The 26510-nt window shown below is 44.0% G+C and overlaps 1 protein-coding gene across 1 annotated transcript in view; it reads left to right on the top strand.

The window, feature by feature from the left end:
- The window catches only part of LOC144687437 (1-phosphatidylinositol 4,5-bisphosphate phosphodiesterase zeta-1-like), an 80704-nt gene extending 54530 nt beyond the window's left edge, over positions 1-26174 (top strand). Inside the window, exons 7-12 of the mRNA XM_078553585.1 lie at positions 2312-2468; positions 3127-3243; positions 5094-5263; positions 6671-6815; positions 8782-8931; positions 24322-26174. Coding sequence (XP_078409711.1) covers positions 2312-2468; positions 3127-3243; positions 5094-5263; positions 6671-6815; positions 8782-8931; positions 24322-24404 — 822 coding nt within the window. The 3' untranslated portion in view covers positions 24405-26174. The remainder of the gene's footprint in view (positions 1-2311; positions 2469-3126; positions 3244-5093; positions 5264-6670; positions 6816-8781; positions 8932-24321) is intronic.
- The last annotated feature ends 336 nt before the right edge of the window (positions 26175-26510 follow it).

Raw genomic sequence — 26510 nt, 5'->3', positions numbered from 1 at the left:
GTCTGGAGAGTGTTGGGTGTTCGAGGGAGAAGTTGGGGGGGTCGGAGAGGTAGTTGGGAGATCAGGAGGGGTAGTCAGGGGGTCAAGGGTGGAGTCGGGGGCTCACGGTGAGTGATTGCGGGGTCAGTTGTATAGTTACACAGGAGTTAAACTAGGATTTTACTTTCTAACATTTCCTGGGTAACTATCCAGGTAAGTAAACTGGAACTGTCCAATGTCTCCGACTGTAACTCAGAGATGGAGACTTTTACAAAGGGTCCCCAGGAGCAAGGGAGTTGCCTATTGGAAATTGAAACTTCCCAGTCAACTTCCAAGTGGGTATAGAGTATCAACCAGAGTACGTCTAGTCTCCAGAGACCGGAAGATCTGAGCCATTATGTTGCAGCCTTGATGGAAATTTGGTTTCAACCAATGAAAGACTGGGAACTATCGGGCATATTTTATATTTCCATGTGCTGATAGTGAAGGTGTGCAATGGGTATGGGGGTGTGTGGAGGGAGGAGGCTAACAATTGCAAAATCAATGGTGGTAAACTGCCATGAGGGATGTGAGACTCTCATGGTGCAATTGCACAAACCTCATTAGAGGTCAGAAGCAATGGGATCCTCAGCTCAGGCTTTTCCATTTGGTTGCACCTATTTTGCGAATCTTTTAAGATGCCATGTTTACAATGATGAAGGATTATAGGATCTTTCTAGATAGATTAACCAAGAATAATTTTCTTCAAATATATCTCTCTTGTGACTGCCCCCCTTTCTGAAATCATGCTGGCTTCTCATTTTTATTGCTCTCTGCTACTGCTCCCTTTCAATATTTTGCCTGCTATTAATGGTTAATTTGTCAGCGCCTGGACCATTTGTCATATTGTTTGAAAGAAAGCTATTATATTTACTTGTTCCCAGTCTTGCAGAATCTCAGCAGTACCTGGTGACTCTTTTCATTAAACGCCAAATGATTTCTTTATTGCACCTCCAGAGTGGCTGCATTAGATGAAAGAGAAAAGCACAACTCAATAGTTTGAATATTGAACAATTGAACTGCTGTTACCATGCTTGGAAAGTTTTATTCATGATTGCCACTTATCTCAGTTTCATTCCCAGATACACCCAAGGTTTTGTTTTGTCATTCTAAACATTTTGTATATTGTTGAAAAGTGAGACATGTTGCCGAAGCTTTCCATCTTGTGCTCATCAGGACAAATGGAAGAATGCCAAATTTCAAACGATCGCAACAATTTATACTACAAGAAAAAAGGATGCTCAATGGTAGGTAAGTTGACTGGCTGAGGTGTTGCCATGGAGAAGACAACGGGGAACTAAATAATATTGCTTTCTCCGTGGCAACACCTCGGCCAATCAGGTTTGACTTACCAGCCAATCAGCCCCCTCTGGGGGCTTGGGTCTTTCTTGCGGACAGACCGCAGGTGTTCTGCAAAGCGGTCGCCCAGTTTACGTTTGGTCTCTCCAATGTAGAGGAGACCGCAATGGGAGCAACGAATGCAGTAGACTAAGTTTGGGGAAATGTAAGTGAAATGCTGCTTCACTTGAAAGGAGTGTTTGGGCCCTTGGACGGTGAGGAGAGAAGAAGCGAAGGGGCAGGTGTTGCAGCTTCTGCGTGGGCATGGGGAGGTGCCATAGGTGGGGGTTGAGGAGTAGGGGGTGATGGAGGAGTGGACCAGGGTGTCCCGGAGGGAACGATCCCTACGGAATGCCGTCACCCCCCTTGAATTCAACAACTTTAGATCTTAAACTCCCCCTCCCCCCATCCCCACCCCGTTTCTTTACCCCCCACCTGCTTTTTTTTTTCAATAATTTATATAGATTCTTCTTTCCCCACCTATTTCCATTATTTTTAAATCTAAAACTAAAACCTTTAGTCTTTCCACCCCACCCCCACTAGAGCTGTACTTTGAATATCCTGTCTTCCATTCTTAATTAGCATTTTTCTCAGACAAAGACCACCACCTTCAACACCTCTTTGACCCTTTTGTCTGTGACATCTTTTGATTATCTGCTCATCTCCACAATCATCACACCACACCCTCAATGTGTCTCTTCCCCCCCCCCCCCCACCCACCTTAAACCAATTTATATTTCTCCCTTCTTCTAACTATGCTCCAGTTCTGCCGAAGGGCCATGAAGGCTCGAAACGTTAACTGATTTCTTCTCCGCCGATGCTGCCAGACTTGCTGAGTTTTTCCAGGTAATTCTGTTTTTGTTTTGGATTTCCAGCATCCGCAGTAGCTTTTAGCTTTTTGTTTTTGCCTTGTAACTATTTTGTCATCTTGTGGCATTATTTTTGCATCTTGCAGAAAAATATGGTTAAACTCGCCATGGAGTTCTCAAATGTTATCGTGTACTCAAAGGCAGTAGATTTCAAAGACTTCAAACGTTCACTGTACCATCAGCTGTTTTATGAAAGCAATACATTTTCTGAACACGGAGCAATGAAGTTAGTAAAACAATCAGGTCAGTGTATATTAAATTCAGATTTTTTTCTGTTCTCCTGAAATTTCCTCTGAATGATTACAATAGGAGCACACTCTTTTATTTTCAATTTGTTTCTGATATTATTTGCGCACCAGCTGCTATTTACTGAATTTTCTCTTTATATTGGAGTGGTGCAGCCGTTGAGTTTCCGAGCCAGTACTTTAATAAAGTTGTCGAGTCAGCTGTCTTCATAATTAATCTTACCATGGGCCAAAGTATGTTAATGGGCTTCTTTTCTGAAGCTGCACATATGTGAAAATATCCAATAAGCTAATTGAGAACTCAGAGAGAGTACCATGGATAGGAGTGTAGTGATGCAGTACAGTGCTAGAATACTGCTACACCTGTTGAGTTCTCAGCCTTTGTGCATGTCGGTGGTGTGGGGATTAGTAGTGGGTCAGCCTGGTTTACTCCTTATCATTTCAGCTATTGCCCAACAGAACAGTGCAATAGAGGCCTGAGTGTAGGTCCATTGCTTGTCCGTTCAATTAGGTAATGATCTCGTGTGGGACTGCCAGAGAAAGGTGTAAAAAAAGAAAAAAAACTCAAATATAAAGAAATGCAAAGCATTTCTTTGTGAATATTTAATTGTGCTTATGTATTTGTTTTAACTAACTTTAAATATACTTTTTTCCAGCTTCTGAATTTGTAGTACACAATTCAAAATTCCTTACAAGAACCTACTCTGCAGGTGCCAGAAGAAATTTTTCCAACTACAAACCTCATGAATTCTGGAATGTTGGCTGTCAAATGGGTAAGCTTCACTTCCTTCACCTCATATGTAATATAACTATATATTTACTTCAAGAATGGCTGTTATGGATCATACATGAACCAATCAGTTGGCTATCACTTTATGAACTTACACCTGGTCTTCCTAAAGCTATAAAAAGTACTTTGGCTTTGAAGTTTTGTTGTGGAATGTTAGCAAATGAACATTTAACACTTTCACTTGAACAACTTCTCCTTTACCCAGGAATAGGGATGAGAATTAGCTCAATACACTTTCTCATTTACCAGCTGCATACTTGTCTGAACTACTTTCTAATCTTTATTAGCCTATGGATTGGAACCTATTCATCGTCACTGGGGTAGACCCATTAAACAGTTTGCCACTAACTGGATGCTTCTGGTCCATTTCCTCTTCATCTGTTGTCTGTGGAGAACAGTGGAATGCCTACATTGTAGGTTATATTGCCTTGGCCAAGCAAAATGATCAAATGTTTCGGGGTGGAGAAGTCAAATCTCAAACAAATGCCTTCAGATTGCAGCACCAGTCCACATTAAAAGGTCACAGAAATTGTCAAACTTTCATAGGACAAAAAAAAATTTAACACAGCAAAGAATAAATAAGAAATATGGAAACAAAATGAGAGATCGGCTAAAGTGCAATACTGAACTTGAATGGGGTACAAAATTTCTCATAGACCTTTAACTATCTCAATGTTCAGCCTTGGCTCACACTTGGGTAGCAGTCTTGCCTCTGAGTCAGCAGAATACTTGCTCAGTGACTTGAACACAAATCTAGATCGACACTCTAGCACAGCACTGAGGCAGTACTGCACTGTTAGAGACCATTTTGTTTGAATGAAATGTTAAAATGAGGCCCCATCATTCGGCTGTAAAACTGCCTGCCATATGAAGGGTGATCGGCCAGGTGTGTTGCGACCCCATGTGCCTTGGCAAAAGCTGAAAGAGAAAGGAAGGAAAGTTAAACTGAGACCCTGTTTGCCCTCTAAGGGGCACATAAAAGAGGCCTGGCACTATTTGTAGAAGAGTAGGGGAGTTCTCCCTGATATCCCAATAATTATTGCTCAACCAACATCACAGAAATGGACATCTGGTCATTATGACATTGCTGTTTGTGACACCTTGCTGTACACAAATTGACTGCTCAAAATAGCTTCACTTCAGAAAAAGATCTGAATTGGCAGCAAAGCACTGTAAGATGTTGTGAGTTCATGAAAGATGTTATATAAATGCAAGTTACTTTTTATTTAATATACCCCTACAAGATCATCTCGTAGACATCTAAACCTACTTTCTCCAGACTGGCTTCATAACTCAATCTCTCCTTAATGAAAATCTGGGTGAGGAACTTCCTTGATGGCAGTTTAGTAGACTGTCTAGCGCTAAGCTCGCAGAAGAGGTCTAAGGTATGATTCTGGATCAGTACTGAGCTAGCTGATTTCAGCTGGAGGGGCAATAGATGTGTTTCAATTGGCCTTATTGTCCCTAGTCAAGGGAATTCCTTGTCCAGCCACGGCTCCCATTTCTCTATTAACTCAGATGGAAGTCAAATGAAGGGAAGCAATACTTTTGGCTGTGATATCCCTTTCTGTGATCAATAAACTCACCAGTGTCCACTGTCTCAGTTCACACATGAAGGATTTTCACTTGGGTGAAGCACTGGAGAACATTTGGTAAGTATGAGTGGCCACAGGTTGAATCAGCCTTTCAGTGGGCTACCAGGAGAGGAGGTGGTGGAGGAATTAAAATAATATTTGATGAAAAAAACTATGTCAATGCAGCCAGACTATTTTATCTATAGTTACCTAAACCTTACTTGATTTTTTTTATGTGTGTGTGTGTGTGTGTGTATAGTTGCTTTAAATTATGAGGTTCCTGGATTGGGCATGGATCTCAACAGAGGCAAGTTTCAGGACAATGGAGGATGCGGCTATGTTCTTAAACCCATATTCATGAATAATGACACCAAATTTGACCCACTGGCTTCTAATCAGAGTGTTGATCCAACGATCATTGTAATACAGGTTTGTATTAACTAATTGTATCAAACATAGGAACAAGTTTAGTCAGTTATACTAGGCTTAGAGTGCCAGTACCAAGGAATGTATAAACATTATTAGTATGCACTGGGAGAGCAGATAATGCTTTTTTTGATCCAGTTATTTTCTTCCCACTTACCATCTGTGGTTTAGAGGATGGTCAGGCAGCCGTATGCCAGGCCTTTGGCTGTTTTGTGTGATGGAGCAAAGGGTTGACAATGCCCTTTTCGTCCCCTCTTGCCTTTCTATATATGTGCGTGATTAACTGGTTAGAACTGCATATTGCTAGAGTGCTAACCTTTTTATTACGCAGCAACAAAGATGATTCATAATGGAAGACCTTTTTGAAGATTAATGAAATACAATCAATTGTGATCATTGAAGAGGAATGTGTAAACACATCATTTATCTCACCTAACAACTCCATGTACATCTTTATGAAATGAAGGTAGTTGTTCCTAGGCATAATATAAAGTAAGAACCTATTTAAGACCTATCCAGTAAGGCTTTCAATTATCCGAATGATTACCAGAAAAAAAGAAGGCTGAGGGGGTGGAGAGGGGGTGTGGTGGAATTAGCGGTGGTGGTAGAGGTGACCTGAGAGAGGTCTTTAAGTTAATAGTGTAGGTATAGAGAAAATATTTTGACTTATGGGGAGACCAAAACTAGGGATGATAACCATAAGATAGGTGATGATAAATCCAATAGGAAATTTAGGAAGAAGATCCTTTGCCCAGAAAGTAATTAGAATGTGGAACTTGCTGCCACACAGAGTAGTTGAGGTGAATTTAAGGGGAGTCTAGATAAAGATATGAAGGAGAAAGGAATAGAAGGTTATGGGGCTAAAGCCAGCATGGAGTAATTGGGCCAAATGATCTGCTTTTGTTTGGTACATTCTATATAATTCTATGTGATAATGACTCATCATTAATCATCATTACACATCTATTAGTCATTATTGCTTGAACCATTTGTGTTCCATGAGGAGTAAGCTGACTTTGGGGGAACATTTACTCTGCTGTTTATAACAAAATGCATATGTGCTTATAAATAAGACATTGTTGATTTAGTTAGAAATCATAAATGGGAAAAAACTTTGTTTTTTGATGAAGAATATCTGATTTCCTGTAAATATAAATGTCATTGTTTAGTTTTTTCTCTGTAAAGGTAACGGCAAACCTAATTATTTCCATACTCCCAGTCCTGAGCTGTGGCAGAGAGGAGCAGAGATCAGAGATAAGGTTATATTAGCTTTGCACCAATTCTCTAGCCTAGCCCTATTGAGGAAGGGTCCCTGACGGAGGTGCAGAATCACCAAAAGATCCCTCTAAACTAATGCTACTTGTGGATACAGCCTAAACTGTATGACTGATCAATGTTCTTTTTGTATAGATCATTAGTGGTCAGAACCTACCAATCTGCAGAACACCGAGTAAAATAGCAGTTAATGCCTGTGTACGTGTAGAAATTTATGGTGTACCCTCAGACAGTGCAGCACAACAAACCAAGGTCTTACCTTGCACAGGTGAGGGAGTGAGTAAGTTTCAAGCATGAATTTCATGTGAACGATGCTATGTTGCTGCATTAAAACATGAGGGAAACTATTTTTAAAACTGGCTGCTCTGTGTTGTCCCATTTTCAGAGGTGAGTATTCAAATTAATACTTCCCAAATGAAAGGTCAAAACACAAAAACCATCTTTTATACAATAAAAACTTTGTAATTTTTCACTTTTGTTTAAACCATGCTTCATTGATGCTACTGCATGATATCTACATGACTTGTAGATGTCTGGTCACATAACAATCATCACTTAGAACCATAGATGTTGACTTCACTGAATGAAGCCATTTGGCTCTTTTTGTCTGCACTGGCTATTTGCTTAGATCCATTCAAAACTAACCCCCACTCTCTCCTCACAGCCCTTTGTCCTTCCCTTGAAAGAGAACATGGTTTCTGCCTCAAATATACCTTGTGGTAAAACATTTCATGTTCCAACAACAACATAAAAGAACATTTTCCAAACATTTCTTCTCATTCTCTCAGTTTTGAATTGATCATTCCTTTTCTATGACTCCCCTACCCTTTCCCTATTTATTCCAGCAAACCCTTTTATAATTAAAAAATGTATTCAAGGTCTTATTAGCTTTCTTTATCTCTAGTGAAAATAGTTCCACTCTCTCAAGTCTCCCCCTATAACTACAGTTCTTCATTCTTCATTGTTCCTGGTGTAATGATGCCTTAAAAGCACCCAATTCAATGTTAGGTAAACTGACATCAGTTGTCAATGAACATCTTGATGTTTGTTACTCTCTGATAGCAGTGTGTGCTTATATGCGTGAAAATATTTGGAAATATAGAGAATTCAGTGACTTATGTTTCCCATTGTTGGTGTTTAAATGTGCTGTGCTTATAGCTGACTCATAGTGAACCTCAGGAAAACCCTGCTTTGGGAAAAGAATTAAAGAAAACAGTACAGAAACCAAGAATAAAAATTATGCCTGTTTCTCTTCTCTTTGGCAGCCACACATTCTGACAGGTCCCATTGACACATAAATGCAGCTGTTATCACTGAAAGACTCTAGAGGGCTGCAGAGCAAATTTTATACAGGATGCATTACCATAGGTCAGATTTCCTAAGTTAGTGTAACTGTGGGAAGCTAAGCACTTAGTATGAATATTATTATTCTAGTAGACATATTCTCCATTCATGTTGGTTAGTATTTAATGGTTGGGAGGGTTTCCCACCTTGCCACTGAAAGAAGTGGCGGGGAACTCACTCCTGCTTCCGATGGCTACCCTGCAGCCACTTAACACTCTGTTAATTGGCTGGAGGCAGGCCTTCTTCCCCCCCCCGCCCCCCCCATCTGGGCAGGAAATCCCACCTCCGAGAGCTGCTGACCAATCTGATTGCCTGGAAGCTCTCTAGTCATCACAGTTCCCACCGGGAGTGGTGGCCATTGCTGAGAATACATACAGTTCCAGTGAAGAAGAGCCTGGAGCGAGATGGAAGTGGGTCTGGGGGGCTGATGGCGCAATCAGGACCTGAGGCCCTGAGGTGAGAGGGCTGAGGCGGGTGGCAATGGGATGCAAAGGTCATGCAAGGAAGGGCCACCTGGGGTGGGGATGCGAGGTGGGGAACATGATTGCAAAAGGGGGCCCATGAAGAAGCCTCCTCCTTTCCCACATGAGACCTGAGCAATTGCAACCGGGGCAGGAAGTGGCTATTAATTGGCCACTTAAGGGCCTCAACTGGGGCGAGGGCAGGTGAGTTGTCCTAGGCCTCACTCATTCCACAGCCCCCCCCCCCCCCCCCCCACCCCCCAATTAAAATCGCAGCAAGGTCAGGAGCAGGTGGGTAGGTGGTGAGAAAGTCACCCGCAGTATTTTACGGGAACCCCCTTCACCTGCAAACCCACCTGAGGGGGCTGTGAAATATTCCCCATGAGCTCTGACTGCAGCAAACAGAATTCTTAAAATGTTTTATTCTTGCTTTTTTTTTAGGGTGCTACCCCAATTGGAATGATTGTTTGCTGTTTTGTGTTCAAGTTCCAGAACTGGCATTAGTACGATTCACAGTAAAAGACATTAATCCTCTCAGTGAGAATGATTTGCTTGGTCAGTACACATTGCCATTTACAAGCATGAAGAAAGGTAAAGATGTTCCAGTGTTTCCTGGCAAATTGTGTTCTGGCAGCCGCAATCTGTTTTTAGTAACAATTCTAACAACATATTGAGATTCACAATTGAACATCCGTTAGCAGAAAGTCAAAAGAAAACTTCCTAACTTAAATGTAATCGCCATAGACAAGATTCACTGCCAAAGAATTCATGCATTTAGATGCTGTAATGAGTTAAAAATTACAAATGATAGCCAATGGATTACATTTAAGTGCCAATTTCAGGTGCTAAGGAATGGTGTTGTGCAACTCCTGCTGCTGACTTCCCCAGCATTTTGATCTACACCTGCTGGTTGGAGAGACTGTGCACACACGCTGCAGTCCCTCAAACCCCAAAGCAGGACCTCTGGAGTGAGAGACCCAGGTGGTGCGGGGGAGGGGGTGGGGAGGGTGGGTGGAGGTGCAGCCTTCTCCGGTTTCCTCCCCATTCCAGCTGCCGCTGAGTTTTTCAGACGCGTGTCAGATCCCTTTAGGTAGAAATCCTTTCTTTTACAGAATGGACACATCATCCGGCACCCCACCCTTAATTGGTCAGCGAATCCAGAGGTGGGACGTCAGTTGGTTTGCTCTGGTAAAGAGCAACTGCCGGGCGGGCTGTGCAGGGAGTCAGGTTTCAAACCCAAACATGGTCCCTCCAATGCAGCAGGGACTAAAGTGGTAAAGTTCTGCCCCCAGTGTTAATCCACCACTTGTGAGTAAACTGATTTTAAATTACTGAAGATGACTTGTGAAAACTATGCAAAACTATTTTTCATTTAGATTGAGGTAAATTAATTCAAGACCTTTTACCTATTACCTACCCTAGCATTCAAATACAACTGTTCAAGTTTTGGACTCCCCTTGAGGGCTTGCAAACAAGCAAGAACTCCCGTTGGTGATTAATTCACCCTGGAAGTATGGCTGGATTTGGGGACAGGACCTGCTTCGAGCAATTGATTTTTAAAACTAGCTCTAAAGATCACGGAAACATAATGTACACTAAAGACAATTTTCACTTCAAATTCTGCAAACATTTGCATTGGTTACATGAGTATAGAGGGAATTGCTTTGAAAATACCAGCACCATTAAACAGAAATACCAGGCTTTGAATTTCAGGAAGCTGTTTTTTATTCCTTGATCTGTGGATGCGATTTGGGGTGGGGGGGGCGGGGGGGGCGGGAGAAGGTTGGGGGGTGGGGGGGCAGCGTGGGGATGGTGTTGCTGGAAAGGCCAGCATTTGTTGTCCATCCCTAATTACCCTATGAACTGAATGGCTTACCGGGTCATTTCAGAGGGCAGTTAACAGTCAGTCACATTGCTGTGGATCCGGGGCCTTATGTAGGCCAGACCAGGTAAGGATGACAGATTTCCTTCCCTAACGGACATTAGTGAACTTGAGTCTTTTCGACAGTCGTGGCTAGTTTCATTTGAGAAGGTCTGACATTGAAAGCTTAGGAGATACAGTTGTGAATTGGTTTTAGTTGGTGAGATATTAAGAAACAAAAGATAATTGCCAATGATAATTCTTTTTAGATACAGGTGATTTAAGTTGCTGTGCTTTAGAGATCTTTAGCTGCTGATGATCGGGTAGTGTAAGGAAAATGTTTATGTTGTGTTTGAAAGCAAGATATACCAACAACAAAATTATCATTGAAAGAAATTCATTATCACTCCATACCTGGCCTGACATAAGTATATTGTTAACCAAATGCAATAGTGACTTCCATTTATTTAATGCCTTTAACATAGAAAAACTTCTCAAGGCGTTCACAGAGATATAATGAGATAAGACAGAGAAAGAAAAATCATGAGATAAGGTCAAAAACTTAGTCAAACACACGGGTTTAAAGGAGAAAGTCGAGAGGCAGGGTGGTTTAGTAAGAGACTTCAGACCTTGGGGCCTGGATGGCTGAAGATATGGTCACAAATGCTGAGATGAGTGCAAGGGATGCACAAAAGATTCAGAAGAATGGAAAGTTCGAGGAGGCACAGTGTTTGTAGTCTGGAGCAGCTTATGGAGATAGTGGGGAGCAAAGCCATGAAGAAGTTTAAACTCAAGAATGAAAATTTTAAGTTTGTGCTAATGTAGATAAGCAAGAATAGTCGTGATGGGTGAACAGGATTTGATGTGAGACAGGGCTTGAGCAGCAAGAGTTTTCCAAACATATGAATAGACGGATATACGAATTAGAAGCAGGATTAGGCCATTCGACCCCTTGAGTCTGCTCTGCCATTCAAGAAGATCATGGCTGATCTGATTGTGGCCTAAACTCCACATTCCATCTACCCCAGATAGCCTTTGACTCCCTTGTTAGTCAAGAACATATCTACCTCTGCCTGAGGAGAGAGTTCCAAAGATTCATAACCCTCTGAGAGAAAAATGTTTCTTCTCATCTTTGTCTTAAATGGGAGACCCCTAATTTTCAAACTGTGTCCCCTTGTTTTAGCCTCTTCCACAAAGGGAAACAACCTTTCAGCATCCACCTTGTCAAGTACCCTTAGGATCTTATATGTTTCAATAAGATCACCACTCAATCTTCTAAACTCCAATGGGTACAGGCCCTGTCTAACTTTTTCTCATAACAGCTCCCCCCATTCCAGGTATCAATCAAGTGAACCTTCCCTGAAATGCTTCAAACACATTTATATCCTTTCTTAAATATGGAAACCAAAACTGTACACTGTACTTGAGATGTGGTCTCACCAATGCCCTGTACAACTGAAGTAAACATCCCTGCTTTTATGTTCCATTTCCCTAGCAATAAATGACAACATTCCATTTGCCTTCCTAATCACTTGCTGTACCTGCACATTAACTTTTCCTGATTCATCTACCAGGACACTCAGATCCCTCTGTACCTCAGATTTTTGCTCACTTTCTTAACCTATGTATACCCCTTTGCAGACTCCTTATGTCCTCTTCACAATTTAATTTCCTACCTATCTTTGTGTCATCAGCAAATTTAGCAACTATACATCTGGACCCTTCATCCAAGTCATTGATATAAATTGTAAATAGTTGAGACCCCAGCACTGGTCCCTGTGGCACTCGTCACATGTTACCAATCCGAAAATGACCCATTTATCCCTACTTTCTGCTTCCTGTTAGCTAAGTAATTCTCCATCCATGCTAATACGTTACTGCCTACATTATTTTATTTTGCATAGTAACCTTTGATGAGGCACCTTGTCAAATGCCTTCTGGAAATGTAAGTACAGCGCATCCAATTTATCTATGTTACTTGTTGCTTCCTCAAAGAACTCAATAAATTAGTCAAACATGATTTCACTTGCACAAAACTTTTTTTTTAATTCATTCATGAGATGTGGATGTCACTCGCTAGGCCAACATTTATTGCCCATCCCTAACTGCCCTTGAGAAGATGGTGATCAAGAGCTGCCTTCTTGAACAGCTGCAGTCCATGTGGTGTAGGTACATCCACAGTGCTGTTAGGAAGGGAGTTCCAAGATTTTGACCCAGTGACAGTGAAGGAACGGTTATATATTTCCAAATCAGTATAGTGAGTGACTTAGAGGGGAATTTCCAGGTGGTAGCGTTCCCATCTATCTGCTGCCCTTGTCCTTCTAGGTGGTAGTGGTTGTGGGTTTGGAAGGTGATGTTGAAGGAGCCGCGGTGAATTTGAAGGGAACTCTGAAGTGAATACACACAACCTTGCTTAGCACTCGTGACGATCGCCTGTAGGACATCAAGGAAGAGGCATTGTGCATTCAGGGTGGGTGGGGGGGTGGGGGGTGGTGTGGGTGGGTAAAGGGGGGCACAAGCAAGTCACTTTTTCCAGCTGGCTTTCAGTGCGCTGTCAGGGCAAGGGCTCCAGTGCAGGTAGGGCCGGGGGTGGAAGTGGGGGTGCAAAACAGCACAGACTGAAGCAGCTGCACAAACACGGGTTTGGGGAGTGGAGGGGATGTAGAGGGTGAGGGAAGTGGCCACGCACTTGGAAAAGCTTGTCAAAAGTGAGCATTCTTCCACAGCTGAGACCGTTCTGCAGCAGCTCCATTGAGATGCTTGGAGTTAGGCCTCTGAAGCATTTCTGCCCACTCAAGCAACACAAAAGCATGAATGTACCACCAATGGCTCCAGAACTTTTTACCCCTTGGGTGCAGACTCCAAATTAATGTGTGTTTTAGAGAGCAGCAGAACAATTGGACGACTGGGCAAGCTGTATAAACCCTTGTGAAAGGTGGCCATGGTGCAGTTACTGACTCAGAGCCTCTTGCAATGTCTTTGTGAAGGTTTGGGCCACTATCCCTCATGGTTCAGGCTAATAGTGCAGCCTTGAAGTGTGGGTTAGCAGAATGCCTGCACCTGAGCTGAGCACAGCATGTAGTCCAGTGGCTGAAGCTGCTGCTAATCGGTTAAGTGGAGTGATGCAGAAGTGAGTGGGGTTTCGGACAGCCACGAAGTGCACTACACACTTGGGTGGCCAGTATTCTCCTGCATGCATGAAGAGACCTTCAGACTTAACCAAGAGAGGTTCTTAGGATACATGTGCCTAACCCATGTGTCTCTCTCTTTGATCTTGCAGGAGGAGAACATCAGGATCGTGGAGCCTGGTAATCTAGTGGTATCTCTCATTGCTTACAGGGAGCAGAGGAGAAGAAGAGTGCGACAGAGGCGCCTGGCTCACCAATGGGAGGAGCGCCTCTCTCAAAATGAAGGTGCGGCAGGGCCTCCTGCGCACGCAGCTGAAGACCCACAGTGAGCTGTCGCTTGTAGGCGCCTCGCTAGACCCAGGGTCAAGAGACGACGCTTGTCATTCCTGCAGGTGACTGAGAACAAGTGTTGCCGAAGGCGGCGCATGTCTAGAGAACAGGTCGGTCACATATGCCACAAATGGCAGAAATTGGCGCCACGGGATTTGGCGCCATGAAAGGCATCCACAGCCAGTGGCCGTGAAAGTGACCGCGGCGCTCAATTTTTATGCCAGTGGCTCCTGCCAGGGATCCACAGGTGACCTGTGTGGTATCTTGCAAGCCTCCACCCACAAGTGCATCCAGGAGGTCATGGATGCCATTTTGCGAAGGCACAGAAATTTGTGTATTTCAACCGGGATCAGGCAAGTCAGTAAGTAAGAGTGCTGTGATTTGCAGTGATCTCTGGTTTTCCGCAGGTGCAGGGTGCCATTGACTGTACTCACGTGGCGCTTAGATGCCCATGGCAACAAGCAGTTAACGACATCAACCGCAAGGGCTTCCATCCACTGAATGTTCAGCTGGTCTGCGACCACCAAAAATGCACTCTAGAAGTCTGCACACGATTCTCAGGGAGCGTCCATGACTTCTACATTCTTAGCAGGTCTCAGATCCCTGATATCTTCCAGGGTCCAGAGAGACTGCAGGGTTGGACCCCCAGGGATAAGGGCTACCCACGGAGGACGTGGCTAATGACGCCTGTGCAGTGGCCTCAGGCTGCAGCAGAGAAACATTACAATGAGGTTCATGTCACAACCTGGACTTTAGTGGAGGAAATGATGGGCATTTTGAAAATGAGGTTCCGGTGCCTCGACAGGTCTTGTGGAGCACTGCAATACAGGCTCCAGAGAGTGTTGCGCATCACCATAGTTTGCTGCATGCTCCACAACCTGGCACTGTAATGGGGGGAGGAACTGGCTGAGGAGGAGGTGGAAGAACTGCACGGCTCCTCCGATGAGGAGGTCATTGAAGGGGATGAGGCCCTCGTAGGCAAGGATGCTGGTGATGAGGCCATCGCACAGGCCCAATAAGGCAGGCATGCACGGGAGGCCCTCATAGCCGCAAGATGCATGGGCAATAATGACGAGATGCAGTGAGGACAGTCTTGACTATGAATATTTAACTCCTGTGTGGCTGATGACGGTGCACATACCCTCAGTGCTCAGGCTAATGTCATGGAGACACAATGGAGGCCCTAGTAGTCGCTAGGTTCCAGGAGGATAATGACGACATGCAGTGAGGACACTCCATAAATCTTCACATAGCCTCTGTGAATGTCTGACTCCTGTCTGACTGAGGGCAGCTCGCTTGTGCTCTGCGATCAAGGTCATATCATAGAGACGCAGCCATGAAACTTTAAGTGAGCCTAATCCTTTATCAGCCTTGAGCACCTGCCCGTTCAGGACCACACCAACACCGGACACAGATACTGAAGAGATGGGGAACCAGCCCCACCTCAAAAGGTGCTGAGAGCACACAGAGAGAATGACAGAACTCTGTGACTCCTGCCCACGACATTCTGGCAGCAATGACCAGCACCATCAAGGTGAAGACATCACTGATGTGCCCAGTGGGTGTGAAGCTGGACCGTTACTTTGGTCTGAAGGTTACACACTGCACAGGGAAGAGGCCCTGGACTGAGACACCTGCCTTTATCTTGTGCAGGAACCGAGGTTTCACATCTGAGTGACACAAACACTGCTCATCATAACAAGGAGCCATAGACAAGGAGACATTCTTGAGAGTTTATTTGCAATAATGAACATTATGTACAAGTGATTAACACCTGTTCCCATGCTATATAACTACATCTTCATAACCTTCCTAATGCTGCCGCTATGTCTTGGTGCTCTCCTGACATCTACAGTGGAGGTGGATGCACCCTGCTGACTGCTACATCCTGTTGTCTGTGATGCCTTTGGCAGGCGTCCTCTAGAAAACCAAGACCTGGAGGGCCCTGGCCTGCTTTGGGTATACTACTGTGGGCCAGGTGCACCCTTTTCGGCCTGTGGAGCTAGAGATGATGGGGTCACGGGAAGAGAGGGTTTGGATCAGCTGGACATTCCCAGAGTCACTTGGCTGGATGGCCCCGGGACATTGAGCTGCTGGTCCTCCTCCCTATGGGTGCTTGACAGCCCCTGGCTGACTCCTTGAGGAGAAGGGGAAGCTGGAGTGAGATCGAGCTGCCCTGCACCGCTCTCGGTTAACACTGTTGGAGGCCAACTATGGCATCAGCGATGGAGTTCAGCCCATGCAGCAGTGCAGTACTGATGTCCTGGACCAAGGTCTCCAAGGTGGCCACCATCCTGCCAGCGTTGACCTTGGTGCGTTGGCATGCCGGCACTATTACCTCAGACTGAAGACGGACGGACTCCTCCATTGTCCCTTACAATCTGATGAATACACCAGATATCCCTTCCTGATGTTCCCGTGACTGTCTTTGCCGCTCCACCAACTGATAGAGGACCGAGACCAGGGGCTCAACATCTGACTCAGACCAGGCAGATTCCTCGCCTCCAGCAGTCCTCCGAGTGCCAGCGTCCCTCCCTCTGCCTGCTGTGGAACAGATTGTGTGCTGTGCTCACCAGATTGTGATCCCGACGCTGCTCTACATCTAGGCCCCACCGAGGTGTGAGTCACTGCGCTGGTGGAGGGTGTGGGTGAGCGCCATAACGGCTCTTCAATGGTGGTGCCCTCAGGGTCCTCATTGAGGTGCTCTCGGTGCTGGGGTCAGGGTCAAGGTTGCCTGAGGGTGACATGGCAGATTTCCCCAGGAGAGAAAGTGGAGATTATTAGTGCTTGGCAGTGACGTTACACACAGAACAGTCCACTCACAGTAGCGTTGACAGAGGGCTGATTTGGTGTAGGATCCTCACGTGGATGCTTGCCGCCGATCTCACTGTTGCTGCAGGGATGGTCCACGTCCTGTCCCACCAGCTCCAACGTGCGACTCTCGAATGGAGTGAGGATCTTGATGTCTGGCACTCCACCCTTGGTCTGCGACCTCGCCTGTTGATTGTGTGCAATCTTACCCTGCATAAAGACAGATGGAGAGAATGTGAGCTAGGCGCATGCCAGGCCAATTGAGAAGGATGCTGTACTGAGTGGAGTCATGGGTGGGATGAGGAGGCGAGGTGATGAGGCCTGATGGAGATGTGAGGGTGTGTGTGAGAGTGTGAGTGGTAATGTCCTTTGAGCTGGCAGTGAGTGAGATGCCAGTGAATGTGTTATGAGCTTGTGAGTGTGTAAGTTGAGAGTGATGCGATGGTTGATTTACCCTTGTGGCACAGATGAGATCATTCATCCTTTTCTGCACTGGATGGTTGACCTCTAGTGGGCAGTGTTGGCACTGACCACCTCTGCCACCATTTCCCAAGCTGGAGTGGTGAGACTGATGGGCCTCCTGTGGCCAGAGTAGGGTAGAGGACATTGCAGCGGGCCTCCACTGCATCCAAAAGTTGTCCCACTTTTCTTGGCTTTTTGGACCATGTCTTCACCGGAGCAATCCTGGGCTGCAAGCATTGAGAGCTGTGCACATGGCTGCGTTTTAAATATGGTGCCCTGTGTGAGGAAGTGTGTAACGGTGTGGTGGGCAACTCGGAGGTCGGGTGCCAGCACTCGGCGTGTTTCCTGCGACTGCATAATTTATGAGGTGGGAAGCGGATAATACGGTGTGAAAACTGCCTTTGTGGCCGATGGGTAAAACGTCTTCTTTAACAATCACTACCGCATTTAGTGCAAATCTGACGAGTCTGCCCTAAAGAGCCTTGTTGAGATGTTGCAGTGCATCTTGTAGATGGTACACACTGCTGCCACTGTGCGTCATTGGTGGAGGGAGTGAATGTTTAAGATGGGGTGCAATCAAGTGGACTGCTTTGTTCTGAATGGTGTCGAGCTTCTTGAGTGTTGTGGGACCTGCCCTTATCCAGACAAGTGGAGAGCATTCCATTATACTCCTGACTGGTGCCTTGTAGATGGTGGACAGGCTTTGGGGAGTCAGGAGGTGAGTTACTTGCCACAGGATTCCTAGCCTCTGACTTGCACTTTTAGCCTTAGTATTTATACGGCTAGTCCAGTTCAGTTTCTGGTCAATGATAATCCCCAGGATGTTGATAGTGGCAATTTCAGCGATGGTAATGCCATTAAATGTCATGTGGTGATGGTTAGATTCTCTCTTGTTGGAGACGGTCATTGCCTGGCACTTGTGTGGCGCAAATGTTGCTTGCCACTTGTCAGCCCAAGCCTGGATATTGTCCATTCTTGCTGCATTTGGACATGGACTACTTCAGTACCTGAGGAGTCATGAATGGTGCTGCACATTGTGCAATCATCAGCGAACATGTCCAGTCCTGACCTTGTGATGGAAGGAAGGTCATTGATGAAGCAGCTGAAGATGGTTGGGCCTAAGACACTATCCTGAAGAACTCCTGCAGTGATGTCCTGGAACTGAGATGACTAACCCCAACAACCACAACCATCTTCCTTTGTGCTAGGTATGACTCCAACCAGTGGACAGTTTTCCCCCTGATTCCCATTGACTGCAGTTTTGCTAGGGCTCCTTGATGCCACATTCGGTCAAATGCTGCCTTGATGTCAAGGGATTCATTCTCACCTCACCTCTGGAGTTCAGCTCTTTTGTCCATGTTTGAACCAAGGCTGTAATGAGGTGAGGAACTGAGTGACCCTGGCGGAACGCAAACTGAGCATCAGCAGGTTATTTCTAAGCAGGTGCCGCTTGATAGCAACAGGTGCCTGTTGATGACCCTTTCCATCATTCTACTGAGATCGAGGGTAGACTGATCGGACAGTAATTGGTCGGATTGGACTTGTCCTGCTTTTTGTGTACAGGACATATCTGGACAATTTTCCACATAGCTGGGTAGATGCCAGTGTTGTAGCTGTATTGGGACAGCTTGGCTAGAGGCACGGCAAATTCTAGAGCACATGTCTTCAGTACTATTGCCAGAATATTGCCAGGACCCATAGCCTTTGCAGTATCCAGTGCCTTCAGCCGTTTCTTGATATGACATGGAGTGAATCGAATTGGCAGAAGACTGGCATCTGCGATGCTGGCGACCTCCAGAGGAGGCCAAGATGGATCGTCTGCTCGACACTTCTGGCTGAAGATTGTAGCAAATGCTTCAGCCTCATCTTTTGCACTAATGTGCTGGGCTCCCTTATCATTGAGGATGGTGGTATTTATGGAGCCTCCTCCAGTGAGTTGTTTAATTGTCCACCACCACTCATGACTGGATGTGGCAGGACTGCATAGCTTAGATCTGATCCTTTGGTTGTGGGATCGCTTAGCTCTGTATATCTCTGGACCATGAGGTTACAGATTGTGGTTGAGTATATTTCTTCTGCTGCTACCCCTCCATTTTTTCCTAGTTTCCTGCCCTTTCTAAATGTGATGTACACTTGAATATTCAGATTCCAGTCTTTGTCATCCTACAGCCATGTCTCTGTAATGGCTATCAGATCATACATATTTATTTCTATTTGTTTTTGTCAATTCATCTGTCTTGTTATGAATGCTACATGATATGAGCCTTTAGTTCTGTCTTTTTACTTATATTGTAACTTCCAGCCTTATCTGCTGATGCACTGTTAGATTTGTACACTCTGCCCCTTCCTGCCATGCTTTGATTGTCATTTCCCTTATTACTACCTTGGTCTTTTGCCTTGTCTTCTCCACTTAATTTATCACATCTTTCCAAACTTGATCCCATGCTCCCACTATTTAGTTTAAACCCCTTTGTACTGCTCTAGTTATACCACTCACCAGAACACTGGTCCCAGCATGGTTCTTGTGTAAAGCGTCCCAGTGGTACAGCTCCCACTTTCCCCAGTACTGGTGGCAGTGCCCCATGAATTGGAACCCATTTCTCCCACACCAATCTTTGAGCCACGCATTTAACTCTCTAATCTGATTTACCCTACACCAATTTGCTTGTGGCCAGGTAGTAATCCAGAGATTATTAGCTTTATCCTCTATCTGCACATACTCCCTCAACAGAACCTCTTTCTTATTCTACCCATGTCGTTGGTACCTAGGTGGACCATGACCACTGGATCCTCCCCCTCCCACTGCAAGCCCCTCTCCAGCCCAGAGCAAATGCACCAACCCTGGCACGGGGCAGACAACATAGCCACCTGGACTCCCGCTCTCAGCTGCATAGAACTGTGTCTATCCCTCTGACTATACTCTTCCTAACTACCACTACATTCCTATTAACTCCCCCCACTTAAATAGCTTCCTGTACCATGGTGCCATAGTCAATTTGCTCATCCACCCTGCAGCCTCTACTTTCATCCATACAGGCTGCAAGAACCTTGAACCTGTGGGACAGTTGCAAAGGCTGAGGCTCCTCCATTTCTACATTCTGGGTCCCCATACCTGCCTCATTCGCAGTCACACCCTCCAATCCCTGACCACTGACCAAATCAGAAAACCCTGTCCTAAGGGGTGTGACTGCCTCTTGGTACAAAGTGTCCAGGTAATTTTGCCCCTCTCTGATGCATCATAGTATTTGCAGCTCATCCTCCAACTCAGTGTCTCTGAACCAAAGCTCCTCAAGCTGCAGACAGTTACTGCAGATGTGTTTTCCCTGGATTACCCAGGTGTCCAGGAATCCCACATTCTGCAGCCACAACACATTACCTATCCTGCCATTTTTATTATTAATGTAGTCTTAATTAATTTATAATTAATAAACACTGCTACCCCCAACAACCTTTACTGTTGTTTGTAAACTTTCCTGCAATAAAACTTTCCAATTACTAATAAATTACATGCATTTTAAAGTTAAATGAGCCAAATATTCATTAACCAATCACTTAACTGTTTTCCTGTGATGGAACACTTTGATTTCCCTCAACGCGGCAGCTCTGCTACGGAGCCACAGACTTGACTGGATTGGAAAGTTCTTCTAGGTGATGGTTACTGTCTCTGGGTCCTCTTTTCATCTGCTCTTCTAGGTTGTGGCTACTGCCTCAGTGTCCTCTTTTCATCCATTTAGAATTATTTTTTATTTGTTCATGGGATGGGGTGCATCACTAGCAACACCAGCACTTATTGGTCATCCCTAATTTCCCATGGTTGGTTGGGCTGAAGTTCCTAGAGCGTGGAGAATGGGCGCTTGGTTAGGAAAGCATTGGAATAGTTGAATCTTGAGCTGACAAAGGCATGGGTGAGGTTTTTAGTAGCAGATGGGCTGAAGCAGGCGTTGAGGTGGGTGATTTTATGGAGATGGAAGTAGGAGGTCTTTGTGATGGAGCATAAGGGAATGGAAGCTCAGTTCTGGGTTAAGTAGAACGCTGAGATGCGAATGGTCTGGTTCAACCGGAGACAATGACTTGAATGGAGGTTAGAATCTATGTTGAGGTTGAGGAGTTTGTGGCAAGGGATGATTCTTGAGAGATGATTATTGTTTAACTAGAGGAAATTGTGGCTCATCCAAGACTGGATATTGGACACAGTGCAATAGAGAGAAAAGAGATGTGGCGGAGAAGTAGAGCTGCTGTTGCGAGTATAAATGTGCACCCATGTCTCCGATAATGTCACCAAGGGACTGCATGCAAATGAGAAAAAAGCAGGTGAAGGACAGATCCTCCAAGAAGTCCAGAGGTAACAGATATGGAGTGATAAGGAAAGCCACTGCTGGAGATGTACTAGCTACATTCTGATAGGTAAGAGGGAAAACAAGGAATGGCAATGTCACTGAGCGAGACAATGGAGGAAAGGCATTGGAGGAAGATTATGTGGTCACTGGTATCAGAAAGTGCAGAGAGGTCGAGGAGGATATGGAATGAAAATGCACCATTGTCAAAATTAGAGAGAATGCTATTTGTGACTTTGATTAGAGCCATTTAATTGCTGTGGCAGGGGTGATTCAAACATGGAGTGTGGGAAAGATGGGCATAAATTTAGAATGGGATAAGAAGTTGTAAGATTTTGGAGAGGGTAGGGAAGTTGGAGATGGCTTAAGAGCTGCAAGAAGAATAAAAGGTGACATGATAGATGACAGGAGGATGATGAAGCAAGACACAGGGTCTGAGAGAGGTGGAGAGGGGAATAAAAGACATTGTAGTAATAGATTCGGGTAGGTACAGAAGTAAAATATTTTGAGTGTTCTTATCCATCAAAGGAAGTGTCCAATTGTTGACTGGTAATTAACAAGTCGAACGCTTTATTCTTAAGCACCCTTAACTGACGAATCTACTTCTTCCATTATTCAGAGCTTTCTAGGAGGTGGCTAATTTATGTCTAGTTAGAGCTAAATTATATTCAGTTTCATGCTGTGGATTTTCACTATTTTATTGCCAAGTTGAGGGAAGCATTTAAGAAGGAATTTGGAGCATTTTGGCATAATACTAATATCTGTCGATCATGAAAATGGACTTAAATAAATAATGGGTTGAGGCGGCTGTGTGATGCAGTCATTGTTTAAATCTGACACCTTTTTTTGGTTGCTCTTTTTTCTGTTTCTCTTCATTTATACTTCTGTCACTTTCCTCCTTGGCTCAGCTTCTTTTCCACCTGGATTCCTTTGCCATCACTTTTCATTACTTTGACTTGTTCTTATTGGTATCTGGTTTACATAGTTCTTGAGATGTGCAGCTGGATAAGATCAAGCAAGGTATGTGGTTAAGAGTTAGAAAGACCCTGAAATGTATACTTGCTATCAAGTTGAGTTGCTTTGCAAGTGGCTTGTGGATTGTTTTGGTGCCCTTCTTTACTGTTATTAAAACATTTCTGAACAGGAAAAGTAGAATGGTTAAAATATTGGAGCCATTTCCTAATATGTAATAATTCATGATACTAAATTAAGTATCAAACATATATATTCATCATAATTAGTACCATTAAAGCTAATTTATCATTGATCCTTGGAGGAGTGAAAGAAATTTCAGAAAGGAAGATGTATGTTTAACCTTAAGTGATCTGCAGGAAAAAAAATACTCCTGAGCAAAGGAAGTAACAATGAATATAATTAAGAAACAAATGTTTCTCAGGAATTTCACTCATTTTATTGGCCAAATAGGAAGTGTTTGTGTTCATTGCATCCTTGTCTTAGAGACAAACGATGGTGCTACAATTTTTAAAAATCTTTCAATACAATCTGGCATAAAATCACACAGATTAAAGCAAGCTGGCAACAAAGCTCCTACAAAATAAATTTGTAGAAATTTGGAAGAAAAATGTAAACATTTGTCTCATTTATTGGCTCTTAATAAAATGAGATTTGCATTATTTTTGGAAACATTTGTTTGCCCAATTGATGAAGAGTCCTTTAGCAGAAGGTGACATACAATGGATCCCTTACTAATGTGTTCGTATTACCAATTGGAATTTAATGCAAAATATTCAAGAAAGAGTTTAACAGAAATTCATTACCTCATTTCACCAGATAAACTCCTAAGTATCTACTATGAATGTCAAATTTAAAAGGTATTTGCAATTACTTGGGCAAATATTTAAACAGTAAATTTTACTAAAGCATTATATTTTCTCCAGTGTTCCCATTGGTTGATACATCAGGGATTTTTTTTAGAATGAAGCTAATTGTACATTGGCAATTACAAGCATGTGGTTAGGGAAGAAAAATAATGTCGTGCTTGAATTTTCAATAAGAGAGCTGTCAGCATAATTCATAAACTGCCTTGGTGAAAAAGCCACAATATTTTACATGGTACTTCACTCTTCTATGTGCTTTGCAGATGTAAGATGATCATGGTATCCATACTTCAGCAGTTCAAACACAGACATTAATCCAGGTTAATCAGTCTCATTATCTGACAAGTATTACATTGATATGACAGCTTGCTGAATTATTAATGGTGTGAATGTAATTGGCATCTTGCTGAAACTCAGGAAGGAGGGAACATTAATGGAATATATTATGGAAAAAGAAGTGTTCAACTGTGCCATAGAGGGATTTAAGTAGATCAGTCCTTGACGAAAAGGGATTCAAATGACATGGATGTGTTTCTTGATTGTGACTATCTGCCATGTGTACTTATCAAGGTAGTTGGACAGAAGCAGTGATCTTCCTTGGCATCTAGTTTACATGATGCAAGTGCTAATCTGGTTCTTGTTCATTCAATTGTTGTAAACACAGACTAGGATCATCCCCAGTCACACCTGTCCCTCCTCCTCCCCACCACCACTTCTTTTCCCTGATGGAAAACAGAATGCACTGCAGTGTGCTTCCAGTTTTTTTCATTCTTAACGTCTTCCAGTCTAACGGGCAAAGAGCAACCAGATCCTAAGCTTCCACCAATTCATCTTTGAAGATGGCCACTAAAAGGTGAGCAAGAGCAGGTGAAGGTCTTTTTTGCCTCTCCCAGGAGATTACACTGCTCCAAGGAGTGTTGGAAGAGTGGCCATCATGGCAGCCATCATGAGGTGTGGAGCTGCTGGTCTGTTTCAATACGCATGTTTGGAACTTGTCTTGTGATTTTCCTTTCTTTCCCTGTTAAGCAGAACCTGCCTTCCATTTATCAATACCTCTGATGGCTCACAGTTCCAATCACAGTGAGGATTCACGAATCAGGAGCCATGTCCAAAACATATATTTGACAGTAGTTTTTAATTATGTGATGCATGTATTTTTGTCAGTTATAAAGATTTTTAAACCATATCGTAACCACTGCTCAATGCTTCTTTCTTAGGTTATCGTATCGTCCCACTGTTAAGCTCCAATGGTTTAAGTCTTGCTCCAGCGGCTCTGTTTGTGTATGTTTGGTATGCTTAGAAGTCTGTCATCATGTGGAAGCTCTTTGTTTCTGATCTATACATACCATTTTCACATATTATATCAAAATACAGTTCACAACTCCAGAAGTTTCTTTTGTGGTTTATTTACGACTCTCAGAGATCAAGTAAAATAAATATTAGTGCAGTTAAAAATGATTAGATACTATTTTACATTGCTGTACAATTAACAGTCATGCTAATATAAAAGTAAATGCCTAGTGCTGTTAATGGCTGACCAGTTCGAACAAGACCTGTGTGTCTGAAGGTAAAGCAAGCGCCTCAATCCCCTCATCTCCATCGCCCGCAATAGGGCCGAATCATCCTCCAATGGTTACTGGGAAGAGTCGCTTTATTTCTGTTGAATACCTTCCTCTGCTAGTCTGGATTGAGGATGGGGTGCAATGATGACTGTACGGAGCAGCTAATATAAGTAATAACTTAATACCCGATAAATCATGGAGAGGCTCCTGCCACAGCTGCACCAATTCTCACCTTCTTAGACACCCCTCCTCACTGCCCAGTACCAGACATGGCACTTGTGGTAAAGTGGAGTGCTATGTACCTTCACGAGAATGTAGTTAGTTGACCATGTGACTGTATTGACCAATTGCTACACAGCGCGGGCATCTTGGGTAACTACCAGTGTTTGTTCAGCTAGCGTTCGCCAGAGAAATCGAACCTGATAATCAAAAACGTAAAAGTACTGTCACCCTGGAACCCTTCAAACTAAACTGAGGAGATTTGTAAGATATATATTTTAACTGAAAGCATTTTTACAGCTGGCAGGAACCACTTGCAAACCAGATTCAGTGGGCTAAATGTTCCCGGGTGGGTCGCAAACAAGACATTAAGATGAATTCCGGGTTGGGAATTCAGAAGAAGCCGCCAACAGGAGCCCTATCCAATTAGGGAGGGAGACCAGCCTCCAGCTTGTGGTGCCATCACCACAGCCCATGGGTATAGCTGCCAGCTATCTTCACAGTGAGCGATGCCTGGCCATCAGCAGGAGTGGCAGCAGCACTATGGAAGGGTCCTTCAGCAGGAGGGAAGTGGCTGCCATTGCAGCAGGGGTAAAGCATTAGAGGAAACATCAGTCTCCATGAAGTGGCTGCAAGGGCATGCCTGCTGCCTGAGGATAGATCCATTTTGTGAACTACTGCCAGCACATAAATTAAAACCCTCAGGCTGCAGCTCAGAACTCTCACTGTGATGCCATCCTCTGACCCGTTTTTTGGGCTCCTGATACAGTGGAGAGCCAGTGCACCTTCAGGAAAATGTTTTATGGTCTGGAAAATTGCAGATAAGTGGCTTGTTACCCTCCTTAATTAGATCTTGCTTCGGCTGGGTGGGATGCCGTCAAAGCTGCTGGTCTGCTTCCAGGAAAAGCGCACGAAGGTGGGAACACATCAGGGAACTGACCTGTATTCCTAATTTCGTCATGCCTACACCTCGAAAGACAGCCTCCAGAGCCCTGGGAAAATTCAGCCCGTGAAATTTAAAATGATTTCAGAAAAAAAACCTCAACTTGCACAGCAGAGCTTGGCTGTAAGATGTCAGGGCAGAACTCAATTGTAAACTGTCCATGCAGAACTAGGTAATAAAATGTGAACTTGATTGTAAAGTGTCCGGGCGGAACTAAGTCATAAAATGTCCGGGCAGAACTGGGTGGTAAAATGTCAGGGTGGAACTGATTTTGGACTAGTTGTCTGACTGAGATCAGATCCAAGACGATCAGGCTTAAGGCAGTGATTAGGTGCACTGAGAAAAATGAGTGAAACAAAAAAAGAGGCTAAATGTATAAATAATAGACACGCTCAGGTAAACAATATCAAGACAGACTTGATCTAATAAAAAGCACTGTTACAGTGCTGCTGTTTAGAGACTGATCTGCTGTTAGAAACTTTCTGCAAATATAGGCAAATTAAGAAAGCATATGTTAGTACTTTTCAATGCAGTATTGAAGTGAAGTGATGGCAAAACTGAGAAAGACAATTAGATTTCTTACTCCTTAAGGATGTTCAACAGGAAGAAAAGGAACTGCACGTTCCATGGTTCTGCATGTTATCCTGATTAACATTGGGAACAAATAGATATTCAACTTTCG

Source organism: Cetorhinus maximus, chromosome 12 (genome assembly GCF_964194155.1).
Source record: "Cetorhinus maximus chromosome 12, sCetMax3.hap1.1, whole genome shotgun sequence".
NCBI classification, from domain to species: domain Eukaryota; kingdom Metazoa; phylum Chordata; class Chondrichthyes; order Lamniformes; family Cetorhinidae; genus Cetorhinus; species Cetorhinus maximus.
The sequence above is the reverse complement of the archived record's forward strand: the minus strand, read 5'-3'. Positions and strand labels throughout refer to the sequence as shown.